This window comes from Choloepus didactylus, chromosome 11, assembly GCF_015220235.1.
Source record: "Choloepus didactylus isolate mChoDid1 chromosome 11, mChoDid1.pri, whole genome shotgun sequence".
Taxonomy (NCBI): Eukaryota; Metazoa; Chordata; class Mammalia; order Pilosa; family Megalonychidae; genus Choloepus; species Choloepus didactylus.
Window position 1 is genome coordinate 32,030,988 of NC_051317.1, and position 20,058 is coordinate 32,051,045.

Sequence of the window (20,058 nt, forward strand, 5' to 3'; positions counted from 1 at the left end):
CAATATCCAGTAATAAGTACACAGTTCTAAAAGTGAGCATGGTTAAGCTTTATTTTAAATTTTATTTTTTAGCCCTTTTAATATTAAACAACCTTTGATTCCTCCAGCTAGTCTTATAAAACAGAACAATATCATCTTTCTATAGCTTGAACAGCAATTAGAAATAGCAAAAGTTTATTTTCCTGAGACCTAAAGCTTACAACCTTGAATCAAGAAAATACTTTTGTTGTTGCTTTTAATGGCAGTCATCTTGGAATCCAGGATTGACTTCTCTGCCAGAGTTGGGAGTACACTGCCCCTGGTTTGGTTGTCTGGGGTATGTGAGCTAATCCTCGAGTGTGTGCAGTGCGTGGTGGGGACTCTGGAGAGTTCCCCGGTGTCAGGGCTTTCCAGGTGGACCTGCACATTTCCTTAAGCTTGTGGGTCTCCTGGTTTAACCTAGGTGATTGATGTGTTGTGGTCCATCATTTTAAACATCATCCCACACTTAGAAGCCGTGCTCTGAAATCCGAGGTGGCCGTACTTGCCGATGCTGGGTGAAATCTCCACTTGACCTTTTTTTCCTTTCTCCTCAAAGGCCTTCCCCTTTATCTCCTAAATTTATCTCAGATGAAATCCACAGAAATGTCACCAGTGGATTAAACAAGTGTTATATTAAGAAAGTCACATAAATTAACAATTGTTTCAACAAGTATGAAATTTTTTGGAAATATACGTTGAACATAATACACTAATATAAATTATCTGAATATATAGATAAAGATGGTATAGGCAGAGGTATAAGTAGAGCTAGATATGGATATAGACACAGGCATACCTTGTTTTATTGTACTTCGCTTTATTGCTCTTTGCAGATGTGCTTTTTACAAACAAGGTTTGTGGCAACACTGCGTTGAGCAAGTCTATTGGTGCCATTTTTCCAACAGCATGTGCTCATTTTACATCTCTGTATCATATTTTAATTAAGATATGTGCATTTTTTAGACATAATGCTATTGCATGTATTACAGTATAGTATAAACATAGCTTTTGTATGTGCTGGGAAACCAAGAATTTTTTGTGACTTGCTTTATTGCAAAATTTGCTTTATTGCAGTGGTCTGGACCTGAACATGCAATATCTCTGACGTCTGCCTGTATGGATATAGGATGTAGATATAGATGCAGATGTACTTGTAGACATAGGCCTACATATATATACACATAGATGTACATATATACTTGCATATACATAGATAAATGTATTGGAGATTGTTATTTTTTTTTATTTTTAAAGTATTAAAGAAAAATTAGTAAAATAGAAATATAAATTCCCCCATGACTTATGATCCAAATCATTCAGTAATATGTTCTAGACATTTTTCTTGGTGCATAGATTTGGATTTCTTCTTACATTCCTGAACTCATGAATATAAAAATGTGTATCTTTCTATTTCTGTCACCATATTTCATAAAGTGTATGTTTATCTTATTGCCAAACGTGTGATTGTATCAGGGGTTGTGTGAATGTTTGGTCAGCTGCTTACTGCCACTGTTTAGCTTACAATTTTGTAGAATATGCTAGTGAAAATGTTTTGTCCTTAAGCTCATTCTCTACTTACAACCACTTTTGTAAAACAGATTTCTAAAAGTCTATCAATGTGTAGGAATGCATATTTCCATAAAATTTTTATTTATTTTTATTTATTTTTCAACATCTGAGAGAGATGCATGTATTTATGCATGTCCACATTTGTTGCATCAACATATTATGTTCGGGGTCTGAACTGATTGCTTGATATTTTAGTTTTTTTATCAATTTTTTTGAAAGCTGTATTCAAACACTATATTTACTTTGTATAAATGGAAAAAAATGGTAATGTGAGTATTTTTCACTAAGTGTAAAAGAAGCAAGAATGCAGAACTTAAAGACCTTCTAACAGTTTTGCTGTTCTGTGATGGGTTGCTTTCTATAAGCTAAGAAAAATGGTGCTTCTCCGTGAACCAAGTCCTTCAGGATATGGAAATCCCATGTGATTTCAGTAAAAATTCAGGAAATAAATTAATTGATGTACTTGGATCTTTTTGACCAGTTATCTCCCTAGTTATTTAATTTGGAGAACATGAGTTTAAATTTGACATAATAGATGGTGTGTAATACAGACTTTACCAAAGAGGGCAGTGGATGATTACAAATATTCTATTTGCAGATGCTGTTAACAGTCCTTAGATTCTACATCCAGTTATTTGGCATTAACATTTTTTAGAAATATTTGATTTCAGAAGGCTTATAATAAAGATAGAAGAAGACAATTCATTTAAAAAGTAATTCCAGATGTTTGGTTGGAGGTTTTGTTTCATGATGTGCCTGTACTTTTTATTTCCAGGCAATGGCTCAAGTCTGAAGACATCCAGAGAATCTCACTGCTTTTCTATAATAAAATACTAGAAAAAGAAGTAAGCTATTTTTTCTTCAAAATCAATTGTTTTGTTTTGTTTTGTTTTCTGAAATGTTAGTAAAAAACTCCTTCATGAGATTGTGCTCATGGTATTTACAAATGTCATTTAAACTTCCTCTAATTGTACAAGAACTCTGACTTTTTGTGTGATTCTTCAATGCATATATTGCTTTATAAAATTTCGTGTTAGCCAGTTTCTATCCTTAGCCAGCCAGTGTACTCAACTTTCCTGTATAAATGATGGCTCCTACATGTTTGAGATTCGGGGTTAAGGGAAAAGACCAGGAGCTGATATTGGCTTTCTCAAAGCAGAATTTTCTTAGAAACTGTTTTAAAAGAAGACAGAATCCTTCCTGATAAATGTACAGAGTTTTTACAGAGATTTCTGTAACTTTTTGACAAAAATATGAGATTCGTATACAGCACCAATTCAGGAAAACTAGAAAACCCAAATTTTTAAGGTTGTATCGGATATTGAAACTTTCATATTTGATATAATATGACTCCTAAAGTAAGAACTATTTCAGGGCAAAAATAAATAAGCAGATATTCAGTTTTTACCTATCAGGCTTAGCATGATTTTGCTAAAATGAATTAAGTAACTATGGCAGAAAGGACATCCTTTCTTCTGGAACAACTTTATTTCATTTGCCTTTGTTTTGAGTTGATCTAGAAAATAAACAAGAGTTAGAGGTAATTTCCACATCCAACCATATAATGCAGGCTTATGTGCCACTGCACTGATATTAAAATTCTCTTGAGACAACTCAGTTTATTGTCTTAGGATATTGAATGGAAATATAAAATATCAAAATTCCTTGCAAAATTCATCAGCATTGGAATAAACTTTCTTTTGTTAGTGGGCAAGAAGATTGTCTATTTCTAAGTAAAGGACTTTGACTACAGATGGTTTACCAAACTGATATTTGATATAATTTATCACTATTGACCACCTCATCCTTGAATAAGTTTAGCAAATGTTAATGGCTAGTTGTTTAAATATCACATGCTTTCCTTCCCAGTAGAAGTCCCTTTTCCTGCTTTGATGCCTTATTGCCAATTCCAATTCAAATCTCTGCACAAAGCTCTGATAAGGATGTAATTAAATGCAAAGAACGTAATCACTTCTCAGTGATTATGCTAATAGTACTTCATCAGCATGCAAATTCTCCTATCAAGTCACAAAATTCACAAAAAAAAAAAAAAAAAAAAAAAAATCCTGTAAGCCAGAAGGTGATCATCGTACCATTTCCCTCATCTACATATTTACAGAGGCCCCCTTTAAGGCAAATTTTAGAGAGCAAAAGGTGCAAGCTCATATTTTGTTAACTTCTCTCTGGTTTGCTCCTTAGGAGTAAGAGGCAGTGTCTTAGTTGGCCAGGCCTGCTATGAAAAAGTTACACAGACAGTTGGCTTAAACAAGAGTAACCTGCTGTCTCAGGGTTCTGGAGGCTGGAAGTCCAAAATCAAGGTGTCCGCGGGGCAGGGCTCTCTCTTAAAGGGATGATCCATTCCAGACCTCTGCTCTGGCTTCTGGTAGTGACCAGCATTCCATGGTGTTATTTGGCTTACAGTGGCATAACCAAGCCCTGCCCCTGACAGAAGGCCATCACTCTCCTCTGCTTCTCGTGCCGCATCCCAATTTCCTCTTACAGGGACACCAGTTGTGTTGGATTAGGCCACCCTAATGTAGCTTGGTTTCATCTTAACTAATAGCATCTGCAAAGCTCATGTTTACAGATATGTTCACATTCAGAGGACTGGGGGCTAGGACCTAAGCATGTGTTTTGGGGGAACACAATTCCATCACAGTAGGCCACAAGGTGTATGGGAAGAGAAACACCCCTGGACACGCTGGAGATCCATCATTGAGCCCTCCTCAGGCTAACATCCAAGAAACGTGTTTCCCCATAACTTGGGAAACAGGCTATGCAAATATAGTTTATGCAACTTGTCAACGTTTCCAGGAAGTTTCAATGACAAAGTCTATTTCCTTTTATTGTGTTATAAAATCCTCTTTTACAAGGTGGTGTAGTCATGGGATTGGGAGCATGAACGTCCTGCTTTCACGATGTAGTAACTGCTTCTGCCTGAGAATGATACCTAGTCGTTCTAGGCTGCAGTTCTCTCATCAAAAACTAGGGACAATAGCAGTTCCTGCCTCCCAGGGCTGTGGAGAGGATTAAATGAATAATAGATACACAGAGGCACCTGGAGTGCCTCACCCATGGCAAGTGCTGCATGTGCTAGAGATCATCATCATCATCTTCTTCATGGCTGCAGCCTGGTGGCTCCTTTCCTAAGTGCACCTGGGCCAAGCAGGCACCTTCCCAGGTGGACTGCCACACAGGTCTGTTTTTCCTGGATGGGATGAGAAGCCCTGTGGGCCCTGCTGATTGTGTGGGACAAGGGGAAAGAGGAGTCCACCTGCCAGAACCTGCACAAGCAAATGGGTTGGTTGTGTACCTGGATCAAAGCCCAATGACTTTTCTGTCTTGTCACTTTACTCATCACCTCTTAAGTAGTGTTAAGATAAGACCTAAACATGAACAAATAATCTCACATTTCTTCAATACTATTACAAAGTAAAATTCCTCCGATATGTGCAGGCATCAGATCTGCAGATGAACTAGGACACCTGAACGTTCTGTTTGTCCCTGGATTCATTCACTAGTTTTTCTGGTCAGGGGCCCTCTCTCCCCTTACTTTAGGGATTCGATTACATATAAATGGATTTCTGAACAGTTCCACTCATTAGCATTGTAATTATTTGGAAGTCACTCATTCATCTTTTAAAGGGAGGAGGCCTTGTGCCAAACACCTCTGAGATGGAGAGCCATCATCCGTAGCTCATTTTTGCCACAATCTATAATTTATATGCCTGTGTGCATCCTAGGTACAATTAGGTGGCTGGATAATTGTAGGCAGCCCTATTAATGATTTCTTTCCTCCCCTTAGTACCGAGCAACTGCGCTGCCAGCGTTCAAGTACTATGTGACCTGTGCTTGTCTCATATTCTTCTGCATCTTTATTGTGCAAATCCTTGTGTTACCAAAGTAAGTATAGATGGTTTTCCACTGGAATTCTCACTTGCTTTGTGGTGTGCTTTTTCCACTGGAATCCAATTACATTGGCAAGTATGAAAGGAGGCTAATTCCCAAACTGAGAGTCTATTTAACACGTCACAGTGGGGAATTAGCTCATGTTCTGTGATGGTAATGGGTCCCTATTTGTCATGCTTAGTCATGGTATATTGGATTTTCAAAGTGGTCATGTTGATTCAGCTTATAGGGATTAAAAAATATTAACCTTCTTATTTTGATGTCTGTATTGTTCTGAGGCCTAGTCTATGAAATGTGGTCCAATGTACTTAACAGAAAGTAAGGAAAATCAAGAGATGATGTTTGTAATAAACAAATAGCATTAACTTATATTGAAAGGACAGAATTGCTCCAGGCTTACTTTCCGCACCCATCCATCGTTGTTTCCGCATTCTGTGAATTATACTCCCCTTGTTTCTCTCTCAAGTTCACTCTCTGCAGCCATCGCTCCCAGGAGAGACGTGGATGGGAGCACAAAAGGAGAAACTGAGCAAACCAGATTTCATCCTCACTTTCACACCCTGGGGTATACTCTTTCTAAATTCCACTTAGTGTTGAAAAGCAGTTACTCAAGGTTTCTAGATAATATTTCTCCTGAATCTTCTGAATGAGTGCAATATAAACCGAGTGACTTCCTTTAAGCTCCCTTATAGAACAGATTCTTTCTAATTTTACAGTTTAACAGAAAGGAAAAAGAAAGAAAAACAAAGCACTTGTTCTTCTTACCAGAATTGGGGACATAGAAAAAAATTTCAGGATATATTTTCCTTCCCCTTATCGTTATCAACTTTGTAAAGGCAAAGCAACCATTTTCAGTCATGTAGGATTTAGTTGTGTGCTTGCATTTAATTTCAGTGGTGCAGCCAGCATTTGTGGGTAACTGGAACTGCTGAGTTTTGTGTTGCATTTTATCTCATGAAGATGCTTAGCAAACCAGAAAGAAGCAGCCTATCTTTCTCCCTTGGTGCCCTGAAGGATTTGCACCTGGGGGCTAAGCCCATGTGACAGCATTTATAGAAGTAACAACAAGTCGAAGCGTTATTCCAATATGTAGAATTCTAAAGCTATCTACCCACAAGACATCTCCTCCCCTCCCTGCAGTAAATCAGCATTGAAAGACATGGGCCAAATGAGCCCCCCTTCTAGACTTACAAAACCTTCAGTGGAATTTCCCAATGTCAACAGATAAGTTTTTCATTCAAAACAATGTTAACAAATTAACCTCCTACTAAATGCTAGGCCTGCACCACACAGTACGGGAAGAAAACTGTCCCTGAACATATAAGGCTTACTACATGGAAGACAAGAAGAGCATTTAAAAAGTTGTATAAGCAAAATAAATGTTAACAAAGGGAATGGGCTCCTATTTTTATTCTTAATTAGGTAGTTTCATTTATTTTTCTACATCTCACTATTTGAAGACTATTTTTATATTCCTTACATCATATCATTATATTAATATCCTGGTTTTATTTAGATATTTTGCTTTAAAATTTTTCTTGTTATGGACTGTTTCAAAGAGAGATAAAAGCACAGAAAGTAACATGAACAAATACTCATGTGCCACAATCCAGACTTTACAAATGTTAGTCCTGTGTTCTATTTACTGTAGATATGTTTTGGTGCCCTTCAGGATGTTATTATTTGGGTACACTTCCTGCAGAGAGCATCTATTTGAATTTCATTTTTTATTTATTCAATCTGATGTTTTCCTGTTTATTAATGAGACTCTATTCCACTTGTGTTTTCATCTTATTTACTGTTGTGTGGGGACCCACTTCTACCATTTTATTTTGTGGTTCGATTTCCTTGCTTTTCTTTGATTTGTTTTCCCCTTCCCTAACTTTTAGAAGATTGATCAATTTTTTTTTATTCTTTTGTTTTCTTTACTGGTTAGGAAGTTGCATGTTTTCTATTTATTTTTCTTTTAAAGATGGTCATTAAAATGTTAACATATATTTTTTAATTACTAAATTCTAACATTAGTCATTATCTCTCTTCTAAAAAATAAAAAAATAAAAAATAGAGACTTAGAAGTATTTACATCTGATTATCTTATTCTATCATCTATGAAATTATTCCTAGAACTGTAGCTCCAGATTAATTTCATAGTTAAAATTTACTAGATTTACCTACACACTTTAACAATTTTATTACTCATCAATGCTTTTTTAAAAAATTATTCCTTTCTTCTAGTTTATTTTTCTTCTTGTTATTATATATCATTTATTAGCTATTTTATTGAGGGCTGAGTATCAATATTTGCTATGTTTTGTTTGTATTAAAATCTTTATCTGCTTTATTTTACTTTGGCTCTTTAATAAGATAGTTTAACTGGGTACAAAACTCCAGTTTAATACCTATTTTCCCTCAATGTTATGATGGTATTCCAATGCTTTCCAGCTTCCTTTGTTGCTAGTGAGATGGTAGATGTCTTCTCTCAGCCTCACTCATTTTAAGTATTCTGACTTTCTTCTCTGTATGCTTTTGGATATTTTTTTTTTTTTCTGTGTTTTCACTATAGAGTTTCTTGATGTATATTTGTTCTTATTTACTTAAGTGACCCATTGTGACTTTTCAATCAGTTCTTGAAAATTCTCTTTTTCTTCTTACATATCGCTTGCCCTCTATTTTCTCTCTTCTTTCCTCCTGAGACTTTTATTAGTTGTATGTTTTGTTTTTTATTCTGTGTCCCAGCTCTGGTAATTTTTCCTCTGGGATTCCACCTCTTTATTTCTTTGTGCTGCATTCTGGGATTTCCTCATCCCTACTGTGTTTCTAATTTCAATCATTATTTTTTCATATGTAAGAAAAATATTTGGTTCTTTTTAAAACCTGAAAATTTTCATAATTCTATATTTCATCTGTGGGGTTCACTTTTCATTTCTCTGCACATGTAATCATATATACTTGAAAACATTGCTTGCTTGTTCTGTCATTATAGCCCATAAATAAGTGAATTCTGGCATTTAGTCTATCTGTTGACTCATAGTGGTGCGTTTCCTTGTGTTATCTGAATTTTTAAGTGTTATCTGAAATTTTGAATGTGAGTTCATCAGCAGCAAGGGATTTTGCCATGAGTTTCTCATGTGTTCCAGGTTGCGAAGTCATCCCTATGGGATAGTTTTCAATTTATTTCTTCCAGGTACCCAAAGGATTCATCCATTAAAATCAAAATATTTTGCTAAATCCTTAAGTCCAGGGTCCTACATGAATGAATCATGTGAATTTGGATCAAGACCCTGGCAGAGAGCAGGATTGGGTATATCAGTTTTCGTAGATGACCCTTTTATACTCATGGCTCTTGGCAATCAGTCAGCTTCTCTGAAAATTGCCAGACCAGTGGACAAAGTTTTCTGTTCTCTATTCCCTGGTGGGCCAGCACTTCATGGCTCCTGACTTTTTATCCAAAAGCATAGTTCAAATTTCTCACTAATCCAATGCCTGACAGTATCATTTATTACATGTAGACAGACCTCAAGCTCTATGCCATGTATCAGCCCCCGGGATTCCTGAATCCCCTTGTGCCGTTTAGCGTCAATACTTCTCAGCATTCTGCTTTTGAATATTCTCTTTGTGTCTGATAACATCTTTTTCTGGCTTATGAGCTCATCTGTTTAGTACATATATATTTTTGTTATATTATATGAAGCATTTTTCTTGGTATAATGTTGCCTCTTGCTTCTGTTGAATTTCTGGCATATTTACTGGCATCCTCTTACTAGTTTCTTAACTTGTTGAATTATAGTTTTGTTTTGTTTTTCTGTTTATTTGTTTTAACTGGGCTCATTTAAAAAAAAAAGGAAATAAAATATTCAATGGATAATGAGTGAATGACTGAGTAAATGATGACATAACTAATAAGAGAGGAATTTGTGATTGTGAAAGGACCAATTTGGGGAAGTGTTTTCTGTGGGGATTCCTTATATCATTCCTACTTGACCCCTAATTTTTGAATCTGGCTCTCATCTCAGCATTTGAATAGACGTAATTAAATTATTGGTTGGCTTCTCTTCTTAGAGTTGTTCTTCCACTTCTGCCTGCCCTGTAGTATAAATTTATCAGAAATGTGACTTCTATTCAAAGATCAAACATGATCAAGCATGAATTATTTTTGCCTTAATAGTTTCATTAATCCTGTCTGCCAAACTAAATAGATGACATTAAACCATGCATGAGTAATTATTAAAACAGTGATGATTTTTCTAATAAATTTAATTAAATATCATGGGTTTCATTAGCCCAAGTTGAATTGAGAATAATTACATTTAAGAAAAATTAGTAGCCAAATTATAATCTTAAATATCTTAGGACTATTATTTCTACTTAGATTCTTTTTGTACTTTAACAGACATTTCAAAAGAGTTACTTTTGTTTTGTTTCTATGTCTACAAAGGAAAAAAAAAAAGAATAAAGTTAATGGTGGGATTGTTAATGTCCGTTGAAAACAGACTTGGTTTTCTAAACACAAAGGATAGAGATTAGCTATTGTGGAGGCAGTTTGCCGTGGTGGGCAAGCAAATTTGTGGGCTCAAACATTCGATATCATGAAGTTAGTTATTTCCTGTGTCCCTAGATGTGGTGACTGTGGATCTTAGGGCAAAGTAAAGTGAATGAATGGGTAAAAGAAGGAGGAAGGAAGAAAGGAGGGAGGGAGGGAGGAAGGAAGGAAGGAAGGAAAGAAAGAAAGAAAGAGAGAAAGAAAGAAAGAAAGGAAGGAAGGAAGGAAGGAAGGGAGGAAGGAAGAGAGAAAGAAATAAAGAGGGAAAAAGGGTGAGAGAAAAAGAAAGGAAAGGAGGGATGGAGGAAGAGAAAAAAAAGTAAGGTAATTCTCACTGCCAGAGCTAAAGGAACCACATAGCTTTTACAAAGATGAATATGCTGGTTTGAATTATTTTCATTTGACAGTGAGGAAATACCTCAAAATTACTGCCTTGAATGTAAGTTAGCAGTTTAATTCTCCCACACATAAACAAGGCCCAGAGATGGGCAGCCAAGGGCTGGTGCAGTGCTCCATTTCTCAGAGTCCTTGGCGACACAGGCTCCCTCTGACTCTTCACCCTACTGTTCCTGGGCTTCGCTTCTCATCTCCATCCTCTAAGATGGCAGTATCCACATTCTAAGCAACAGGATGGAGGAACAGACCAAGAATCAGAGGGCAAAAGGGTCCATACCTGCTATCTTGCAGAAAACTCACAGTAGCTACCTCTGACTCTTCAGTTTATATCCCAAACAAAGTTCATTGTCACATACCCAAATCTAGCTGCAAGGGAGGCTGGAATATGTAGACTTTAGTCAATATGGTCAGTTCCCGCACTGAAAATTCTATTATCATGGAAAAATGCATATTCTGTGAACCAATGTTCTCTCCAGAAATGATAACTGATTTTAGTTGCTAGCAACATGCCACTGGTATAGTAAGATTTGAGGAGCAATAAGATTGAAAAGGGAGCTGAACAAGTTTTAACTTGATGCAACAGACCAGTGTAACTTTGCTTTCTATCTAGGTTATCTTCTGAGCATTTACAACAGGAAAAGAACATAAAATATATATGAAGGTACATAGAATTGAAATTCATACATGCATTCAGTCGTTCATTCATGGAAACATCTGATGGCTACTTATTGGGACCACATACCAACCCAGTTAGAGATGCTGGGAAAGCAGCAGTAGTCTCCAAAGCCCTTCTCCTATAAAACCTACATGCTATTGGGAGAGGTGATGATAATGTAATAAACAAATAAACGGAGTAAGAGACCAGAGAGCGAGGGAAGATGGTATTGCAGGTGAGGGTGTCTGATGAAGGCAATAAACTGATGGGAAAAAAAGAACCAGAAAAGGGAAAGGGCCTTATCTCAAATCTGTAAATCTTCTAAATACTGTAATAGTAGGCTTGATTAAAGTGACAGAGTCAAAAAGTTCACTTAAGAGTGTAATTTTTCCTTCCTCACGACAGAGAAGAGTGAAGTTTGCTTTCCAGTAAGTGTATAAATCAGTTATGTTTGTGTGTTAAGAAGAAACAGCTTTGTAACCAGAATGCTAATTAAAATTGATTAAGTTACACAAACATCTTGGCATGCTTAATGGGCCTGAACGAGCTTTTATTAAAACAGGCAGGATGAATGATTTTAATTAGGAACTTCTGACCAACCATCACCATGTATCATGGCACCCCTTGTTCCCTGACTCATGGGATGGGAAGTGCATTCATCTGCACAAAATCTCAATATGCCATGGACTCAAACACTGCACTGTCTCAGGCTGAGCATGTCAGTGAGTTTGAGCAGCCTTTGAGTCTGGATCTCAGATCATAACATACTTTTCTATACGTAAGATTGTATAATCCACAAATAGACATACTTTCACTCTTCCTTTCCAATCTGGATGATTTATTTCATTTTCTTGCCTAATTGCCCTGAATGGAACCTCCAGAACAAGGTTAAATAGAAATAGTGAAATTAGACATCCTTATCTTCTTCATGATCTTTAGGGAGAAAGCGTTTGGTTTTTCAGCATTTAGTTTGACCCTGGCTGTGGGTTTTTCATGTTCTTTATCAGGATGAAGAAGTTCTCTTCTGATACTAGTGCATTGATTGTTTTTATCAGGAATAAGAAGTGGAGTTTATCAAATTCTTTTCCTGCATCTATTGAGATGATCATGGTTTTTTCCCCTTTATTCTATTAACATGGTATGTTACATTAATTGATTTTTAGATGTTAAACCAATCTTGCATTCCTGGGATAAATCCCACTCGACCATAGTGTATAATCCTCTCTATATGTGACTGAATTTGGTTTGAAAATATTTTGTAGAGGATTTTTATGTCCATATTCAAAGAGATATAGGTCTGTAGTTTTCCTTCCTTTTTATAGATTTGTTGGGTTTTGGTATCAGGATAATTCTGGCCTCATTGAATGGGCTGGGAAGGGTTCCCTCCTCTTATATTTTTGGAAGAGCTTATGAAGAATTGGCATTAATTATTATTTAAATGTTGGTAGAATTCCTCAGTGAAGCCATCTGTACCTGAGCTTTTCTTTGTAGTTTTTTGATTGCTAATTCTAGCTCTTTATTTTTCATATATCTATTTATATTTTCTGTATCTCTTGAGTCCATTTCAATAGGGTGTGTCATAACAAACTTTTAAGAATAATCACCTCTGGTTAAACGGGCACCTGTCATACATCCACTAAAGCAGAGACAGGTAGCTAATGGTGTTAGTAACATTGTTTTCCATTATCAGACCCTGTTAGAGGATTCTGACATTTGAAGAGCAAAATGGTGGTCATTAGATACATTCTTCATAAATATCACCAGCTCCTCTGAGATCCTCTTCACTGTTTCTGGTGGAACATCACAAAATGTTGGGAGCCGACTCTTAACGCCCCTGATGTTTTCTCAAACACACGGGCTGTCCTGCATGTATTCCCCCAACTCCCAAATCTCTGTCAACTGTCTGCATAGTGGAATAACCAGTCCTCAAAAACAAACATTAAAATGCAATTTAGAAAACAAGCATTTATAAAACTCATTCTTGAAAGCTGTAGCAAACCAGCACTACATGAAATGCTAATGAAAGGTCTTCACATTGAAGTGAAATGGTAAGAAATAAGAACTTGAATTTACAGGAGGGAATAAAGAGCACTGGGCATGCTAAATAAGTGAGAGAATATGAGAGACTATATTTTCTATCTTTTATTAATTTCTCTAAAAGGCAGCCAATTGATTAAAGCAGAAATAATGACATGTACTAAGAATTCCAATGGGAAGGAGGATGGGACTATATTGTTAAAAGGATCTTACATAATTTTTGAAGTACTACGGATATTAATGCTAGATAACTTCTGGTAATTTAAGAATGTATATTTTAATTCTTGAGCAATCACTAAACATTACAAGGCAGTTTAGCTAAAATGCCATCAGAGGAAATACTAAAATATATTCAATTGAACAAAAATGTCAATGAAGGAGGAACAGAGGAACAACAAGACATGAGACAAATAGAAAACAAATAGCAAGATGGTAAATTTAAAATAAACGATATCAACAAATGTAGTGGACCACATGTACAAGTAAAGTAGATAGTAAGATGGCAAACTTAAAATCAACCATATCAAGTGTGAAAGGAATAAACCCTCCAAATAAAGGCACAAGCAAGCCATATGCAGCCTACAAGAAATGCACTTTAAATATAAATGACAGTCAGGTTTTAAGGAAAAAGATGAGTAACATATATCATGTAAAGAATAAACATAAAAAAACTGTGCCTATATTAAGATCAGCACAGGTAGACATGAAGAGAAGTATTATCAAAGATAAAGAGAGACAGTGGTGATGATGAAAGGGTCAGTTATTCAGGAAGATATAAAAATCATAAAATATGTATATACCCCATAACAAAGCTGTAAGATACATGAAATAAAAACACTGATAAAACCAAGGAGAGAATTAAACAAACTCATAATCATAATTAGATGTTTAATATCTCGTTTTATACTTTACTAAATAAGTAAGGATATAAATAATATAAACAGGACTACCAACTTCCTAGAACTAATTGACATTCATAGAACACTAAACCCAACTGCAGAATCTCATTATTGTAAACGTCACACGAAACATCGACCAACTATAACATATTAAGCCATAAAATAATCTCAATAAATTTGAAAAAATTGAAATAAATTTGAAAAGATAAAAATCTTAGTCTCCTCTTTATCCACAACAAAATCAAATTAGAAATCAATAACAACAGAATATCTAAAATATCCCCAAACATTTGAATATTAAACTATATACTTTTGAATAAACCATGAGTTAAATAAGAAAGCAAAAGAGAAATTAGAAAATATTTTGAACTCGATAATTTCAATATAACATATCAAAATGTGTGAGATGTAGGTAAAGCAGTAATTTAGAGAAGAACTTGTAGCTTTAAAATGCTTATTTTAGAAAAGAAGAAAGGCTTATAATCAATAGTCTGTTTCCACCTTAGGAAGTCAGTAAAAAGATGACCAAATTTGATCCAAATATGTATAAGGGAGTAAATGATAAAATAATCAATCAATAAAATATAAAACAACCAATTAAGAAAATTAATAACCCAAAATCAGTTTTTGGAAAAGATTTTTAAAAATCCCTAAACTACTAACAAGGCTGTAAATAGAAAGAAGAGAGAGAAAGAGTTAATCACAAAACATCCAAACTAAAATATAAGGAATAAAAAGGGATACACCAAGATCCTATAGACATTAATAAGATAAATTATGCTAGGCCAAAAAGATTTACATATTAGATACAATGGAGGAATTTCTCAAAAAGACAACTTAATAAAATTGATATACAATGGAATAGAAATTTTGAGTTGGGCATATATCTATTGAAGTTGTTGATTTTTTTTTTCAGAAACCTTCTCACAAAGAAAACCTCACAGTCAGATGATTTCTGGGTGAATTCTGCCAAATGTTTTCAGATGAAATAGCACAAACTTACACAAATCTTTTAGAATAAAGGAGGCAAGGATAGTTCCCAGCTCTTGCTACGAGGCCAGAGCAACCTTAAATATCAAAACCTGACAAGAACGTTACAGGAAAAGAAAATTAAACACCATGAACATAGAGAAATTTTTCATAAAAGTATTGCCAAATCAAATCCAGAAATATATAAAAAGTGCATAAAATCAAAAGACATGCAAAGTTTTTTTAATGTTAAAAAATCAGTTAGACCCCACATTAATAGAATAACTTATAATAACTATATGATCATCTCAATAGATGCCAAAATGCACTTGACAAAATTCAAACTCGACAAACTAGGGATTCGGAAGAGCTTCCTCAATCTGACTAGGTGTCTATAAAAAACCTACAACTAACATCACTCTTTCTCAGGAATTATTGAACCAAACTATTTCCCCAAATTTGAAAACAAGATAGGGATGTGCAATTTCACACTTTTATTCATAATTCTCCTGGAGTGCTTTGCCAGTACAATAAGGCAAGGGAAAGAAATAAAAGTCATACAGATTGAAAAGGAAGAAATAAAACTCTTTTTATTTACATATAACATAACGTTTATGTGCAAAATCTTTAGTACTCTAAAAAACAATTACTGGAACTCATAAGTGAATTTAGGAAGGTCTAATGATACAAGATCAATACATAGAAATTAACTTTATTTCTTTGTAATTATCAGCAATTAATTGGAAAATAAATTTTTAATTCCACTTTCAATAGCATCAAAAACCATAAAATATTGCATACCTTAACAAAAGACATGCAAGAAGACTGCACCAAAAGTTACAAAACATTGCTTAAAACAATGCAAAAATACCTGCAGTGATGATTAGATAATCCATGTTAATGGATTGGAAGACACAATATTTTTAAGATATCAATTCTCCCCAAAACAACCATCAGCTTAGAAGCAATCCAATCATTATACCAAAAGACTTTCTTTTTGGTAGTTGAAAGGCTGACTCTAAAATTTTTGTGGAAATGCAAAAGGCCTGCAATAGCTAAAATAAACTTGAAAAAGAGGAACAAAACTGGAGGATTAGACTACTGATCTGAAGACTTACTTTAAAGCTACAATGATTAGGACAGCGGGTATTTGCCGAAGAGTGGATAAATAGAGCAATGGAACAGATTAGAGAACACAGAAATAGACCCAATTTATGCAGTCATTGATTTTCAGAAAAGGTGCCAAAACACTCCAAAACAGAAAGGGCAGTCTATTAGACAAATGGTGCTGGAATAACTAAATATCCATTTGAAAAAAAGGAACTAACCCCCTGTATCACACCGCACCAAACACAAAAATTAATTTGTGATGAATCAGAAACCTAAACCTAAACATAAAAGTTGTTGAAACTCTAAAGCTTGCAGATAAAAACATAGGAGGATATCTTTACGACCTTGAAGTAGCCAAAGATATTTTGGACAAAGGACAAAGAAAGAAAAAAAAAAAAGAAAAGAAAAATAAGTTACATATTAGATTTCATCAAAATTTAAAATCTGCACCAGCTACAGATTGGGAGAAAATTTTGGCAGTATATATAACTGACAGAGGAATTGTATCTAGAATATATAAAGAATTCCCAAAACTCAGTAATAAAAAGACAACTAATTTTAAAAATTGGCAAAAGACTGAACAGACAATACTCTAAGGAAGTTATATGAATGACTAATAGGCACATCAAAATATTCTCAACATTAATTTAGCCTTTAGAGAAATGCCAATTTAAACTACAATTAAAGAGATACCATTACAGAATCACTGTAATGACTAAAATTAAAAGACCGACATTAGCAAGGGAATGTAAAATAGTACAACTGCTTTGGGAAACTGTTTGGCAATTTCTTAAAAAGTTTATAGTAGTTGCTTTTTTTTTTTTTCAAAAGAGGCCAAACCCAGAAACCACTCAAATGTCCATTGTTATTGTTGTTTTTTATGGTCTCACAATTCACCCCAAAATTTAATGGCTTAGAACAGTGAACATTTATTATTCTCACCAGTTTCACGAGTCAGTGCGGTCGCAGTTGATTTATCTGGGGGGGGGGGGGGCGGCCGGTTGCTGAACCCTCGGCTCTCGGCGTTGCTCGGAGGGTACCGGCGGCGGGGGCTCTTTCCCGGAGGCGAGGGCGAGGCGGGGGACTGGGCCCGGTCCCCGGCGGAGGCGTGCAAGGTGTGGAGGGCGGCGAGAAGGAACAGGCAGGACACGGTTCTTTGAGGGTGAAGAAGCCAAGAGAGTTTATTAGGGGAGAGTACAAGCTTATATCGGGCGTTTAGAGGGCGGGGTAGCTGTAGAGGTTAAAGGCTTGGATTGGTTCTGAGAGGGCGCGGAGGTTGATTGAAAAGGGGCGAGAGTTGCTCTGGCAACGGTGTCTGGCAACAATGTATGCGCACTGGTGGTGGTGGGAGTTGCACTGGCAACGGGGAGTGTACGGGCAAGATAAGGGGGTGGGGAAAAGGCGGTTCCCTCCGGCAAGCCTCCCCTAACAGTGGTATTTTGGGTGAGGAAATGGGGCCTGCCTCCGGCCTCACTTTCTCAGGCCTGGGGGGCTGTGGAGGGCGCTGTCGCCCGTGCCCACCACCCTCCCCAGGGGCGGATCCGGTCCCCTGGCCCAGGCCCACCAAGTTGAAGCACGTAATCAGTATCCCGCAAGTCAGGAAATCAGGCTCAGCCAGGTCCTGGCGTGGCAGCCCTTACGAGGGTGCAGTCAGCTACTGGCTGGGGCTGCAGACAGCTGAAGGCTTGACAGTGGCCGGAGGATCTGCTCTCAGGGTGTGCAGTCACGTGGCTGGCAGGTTGCACTGCTTGTCAGTAAGGGGTCTTAGTTTTCCCCTGGGTGGGTCTCTGTAAGGCTGCCTGAGTGTCCTCACAGTGGGCTACTGGTTTCCCACAGAGCTACTCACCCTGAAAAGCCCAGGGCAGAAGCAGCAGTGCTTTGTGTTACCTGGTCTCAGAAGTTAACCGCATCACTTCCGCATTCTGTTCATTAAAGGCTATCACTAAATCCAGCTCACATGCAAACTTTTTGAAGAGAGGAATTTCAAGGAATTTACCAGTATTTTAAAACCTCCACAAGCATTAATAGGAAAATGAATAAAATAATTGAGGTGTATTCATATAATTGAATATTACTCAAAAATTAAAAACAATGCACTCGTGGATGAATCTCAAAAGCATGTTGAGAGAAAGAAGCTAGGTATAAAAAATAGATATTTTATATACTCTTTATATTGCCATTTACATTTACTCTTTATATACTATTTATATGAAATTCTAGAAGAGACCAAATTCATCTGCATTGATTGAATTCAGAGCACTAGTTTCCTGTGGGAGTGTAGAGCTTTCTAGAAGGGGCATGAGGGAACTTTCTGAGGTCATGGTTTCTATGTCTTTATTGGGATATTGGTTACACATGTATACATTGGTACAGACTCACCAAATTGTACCCTTAAGTTCTGTGCATTTTACTTGGGTGTAAATTTAATTTAATATTAATTTAAAGATTAAAAGAACAGAATAGGGGCAAGATCTAAGTAATTGTGTTCAGCCTAGAAGCCGATAGAACTTAGTTAAGTTTAAATGATTGCAATTGCATAATGAAAATTAATTAGTACCCTAGGTCCAAAATCCAAAATTATTTCATTCTGAGAAGTTAAAGAAGAGAAGAAAAGATATAATGAGAGGAGAAAATAGAATTGATATGAAAGATAATAGCTGTTTCAAATCCTTAATATTTGCCAGTACAAGAACATTGGTTATAAAGCTTCCAAACAAAAGAAAAAAATGGAGTAAAAACAACATAATTCGTCCAAACAAACTAAATGGGAATAGAATAAAAACTCATAAATGGAAACATAAAATAAGATGAAACAGACTGGTCATAAATTAATAAATTTCATAATTGTGAATTGGTAAAAATGCCCTATTCAAAGAAAGAGATTCATGGGTTGGAGCTGTAAGCCAAAGGCCACCTATACTATATCTATAAAAGATCTAGCTAAAATAAAAAGACAGAGAAAGATTGGAAATAAAGGATGAAAAATAGCTATCCCAGGAAACAGCTTACATAAAGAAGAAAGCTGCAGTAATATAAATAAAAACAGAATTCAAGGAGAAAGCATTCGGCATGAAAAGAGATTTATATTGAGGAAGGGTACAATCACCAAGAAAATTTAACAATCACGAATCTTTATGCACTCCAGCATCTCTTTGAAATAAGTAAAGCAAAAGCTATTAAACATTTCAGATATATTGACAAACCACAATCCTAGCTGAAAACATTAAAACATTCTGAAGTTGACAGACCAAATTGAGCCATAATAAGTAAACCCATTGAAGATTTATCTAACTCAGCAGGCTCAAGTCAACAGATATATTTTGCAGAATTGCTTTGTTTCCAGGAAAAAAGAAAATACACATCATTTTCTGAAATCCATAAGACATAACAGAAGTAGAACACATTTATCATACCCCAGATGAAAAGTAAGTTGTCAAAGTAGAAATAATAGAAACCACAATCCAAAATCCAATCCAACAAAATTAGAAAACACAAGGGCTGACCAAAAATACTCTCCTTTTAAGATCTAAAAATCATACTTCTGCATAACTCTTCTTCAAGAGGAAAAAAATTGAAATTATAGGTTTATCAGAAAAGAATGACTATGACTAGCTATAAATCAAAAACTGTGAGATTAGGCCAGAGTAGTAGTTATAGGAATGCAATTGTCCTTATTGGCAATAAACAACAATCAAGAACAAGGACAGTATAGACCTAAATAAAGTAGAAGGAGGGAATTTTTAAAAGTTAAATCAGAAATTAATAAAATAGATAAATGAACAGAAAGCATAGATCTTAATAATAAAACTGAAAAACTCATTCTTTGAGACCATCAACAAAGTATGCAAAGCCTTGGGCACTGACCTGAAGGTGACGTCAGCTTTTTGCTGACTGTCTTCTGGATTTTGCATCTTATGTGTTGCCATTTGGGGCGCTGTCCCCTCCTCAGTGTG

At 35.8% G+C, this 20,058-nt stretch overlaps 1 protein-coding gene across 2 annotated transcripts in view; it reads left to right on the forward strand.

The window, feature by feature from the left end:
• Positions 1-20,058, forward strand: part of ADCY2 (adenylate cyclase 2) — a 510,848-nt gene that overhangs the window by 353,896 nt on the left and 136,894 nt on the right. For both annotated transcript variants that reach the window (XR_005210959.1, XM_037799254.1), the window contains exons 13-14: positions 2,366-2,435; positions 5,396-5,493. Coding sequence is in view for 1 of the 2 variants with exons in the window: in XM_037799254.1 (XP_037655182.1) it covers positions 2,366-2,435; positions 5,396-5,493 (168 nt within the window). In the remaining variant the exon portion in view is untranslated. The remainder of the gene's footprint in view (positions 1-2,365; positions 2,436-5,395; positions 5,494-20,058) is intronic.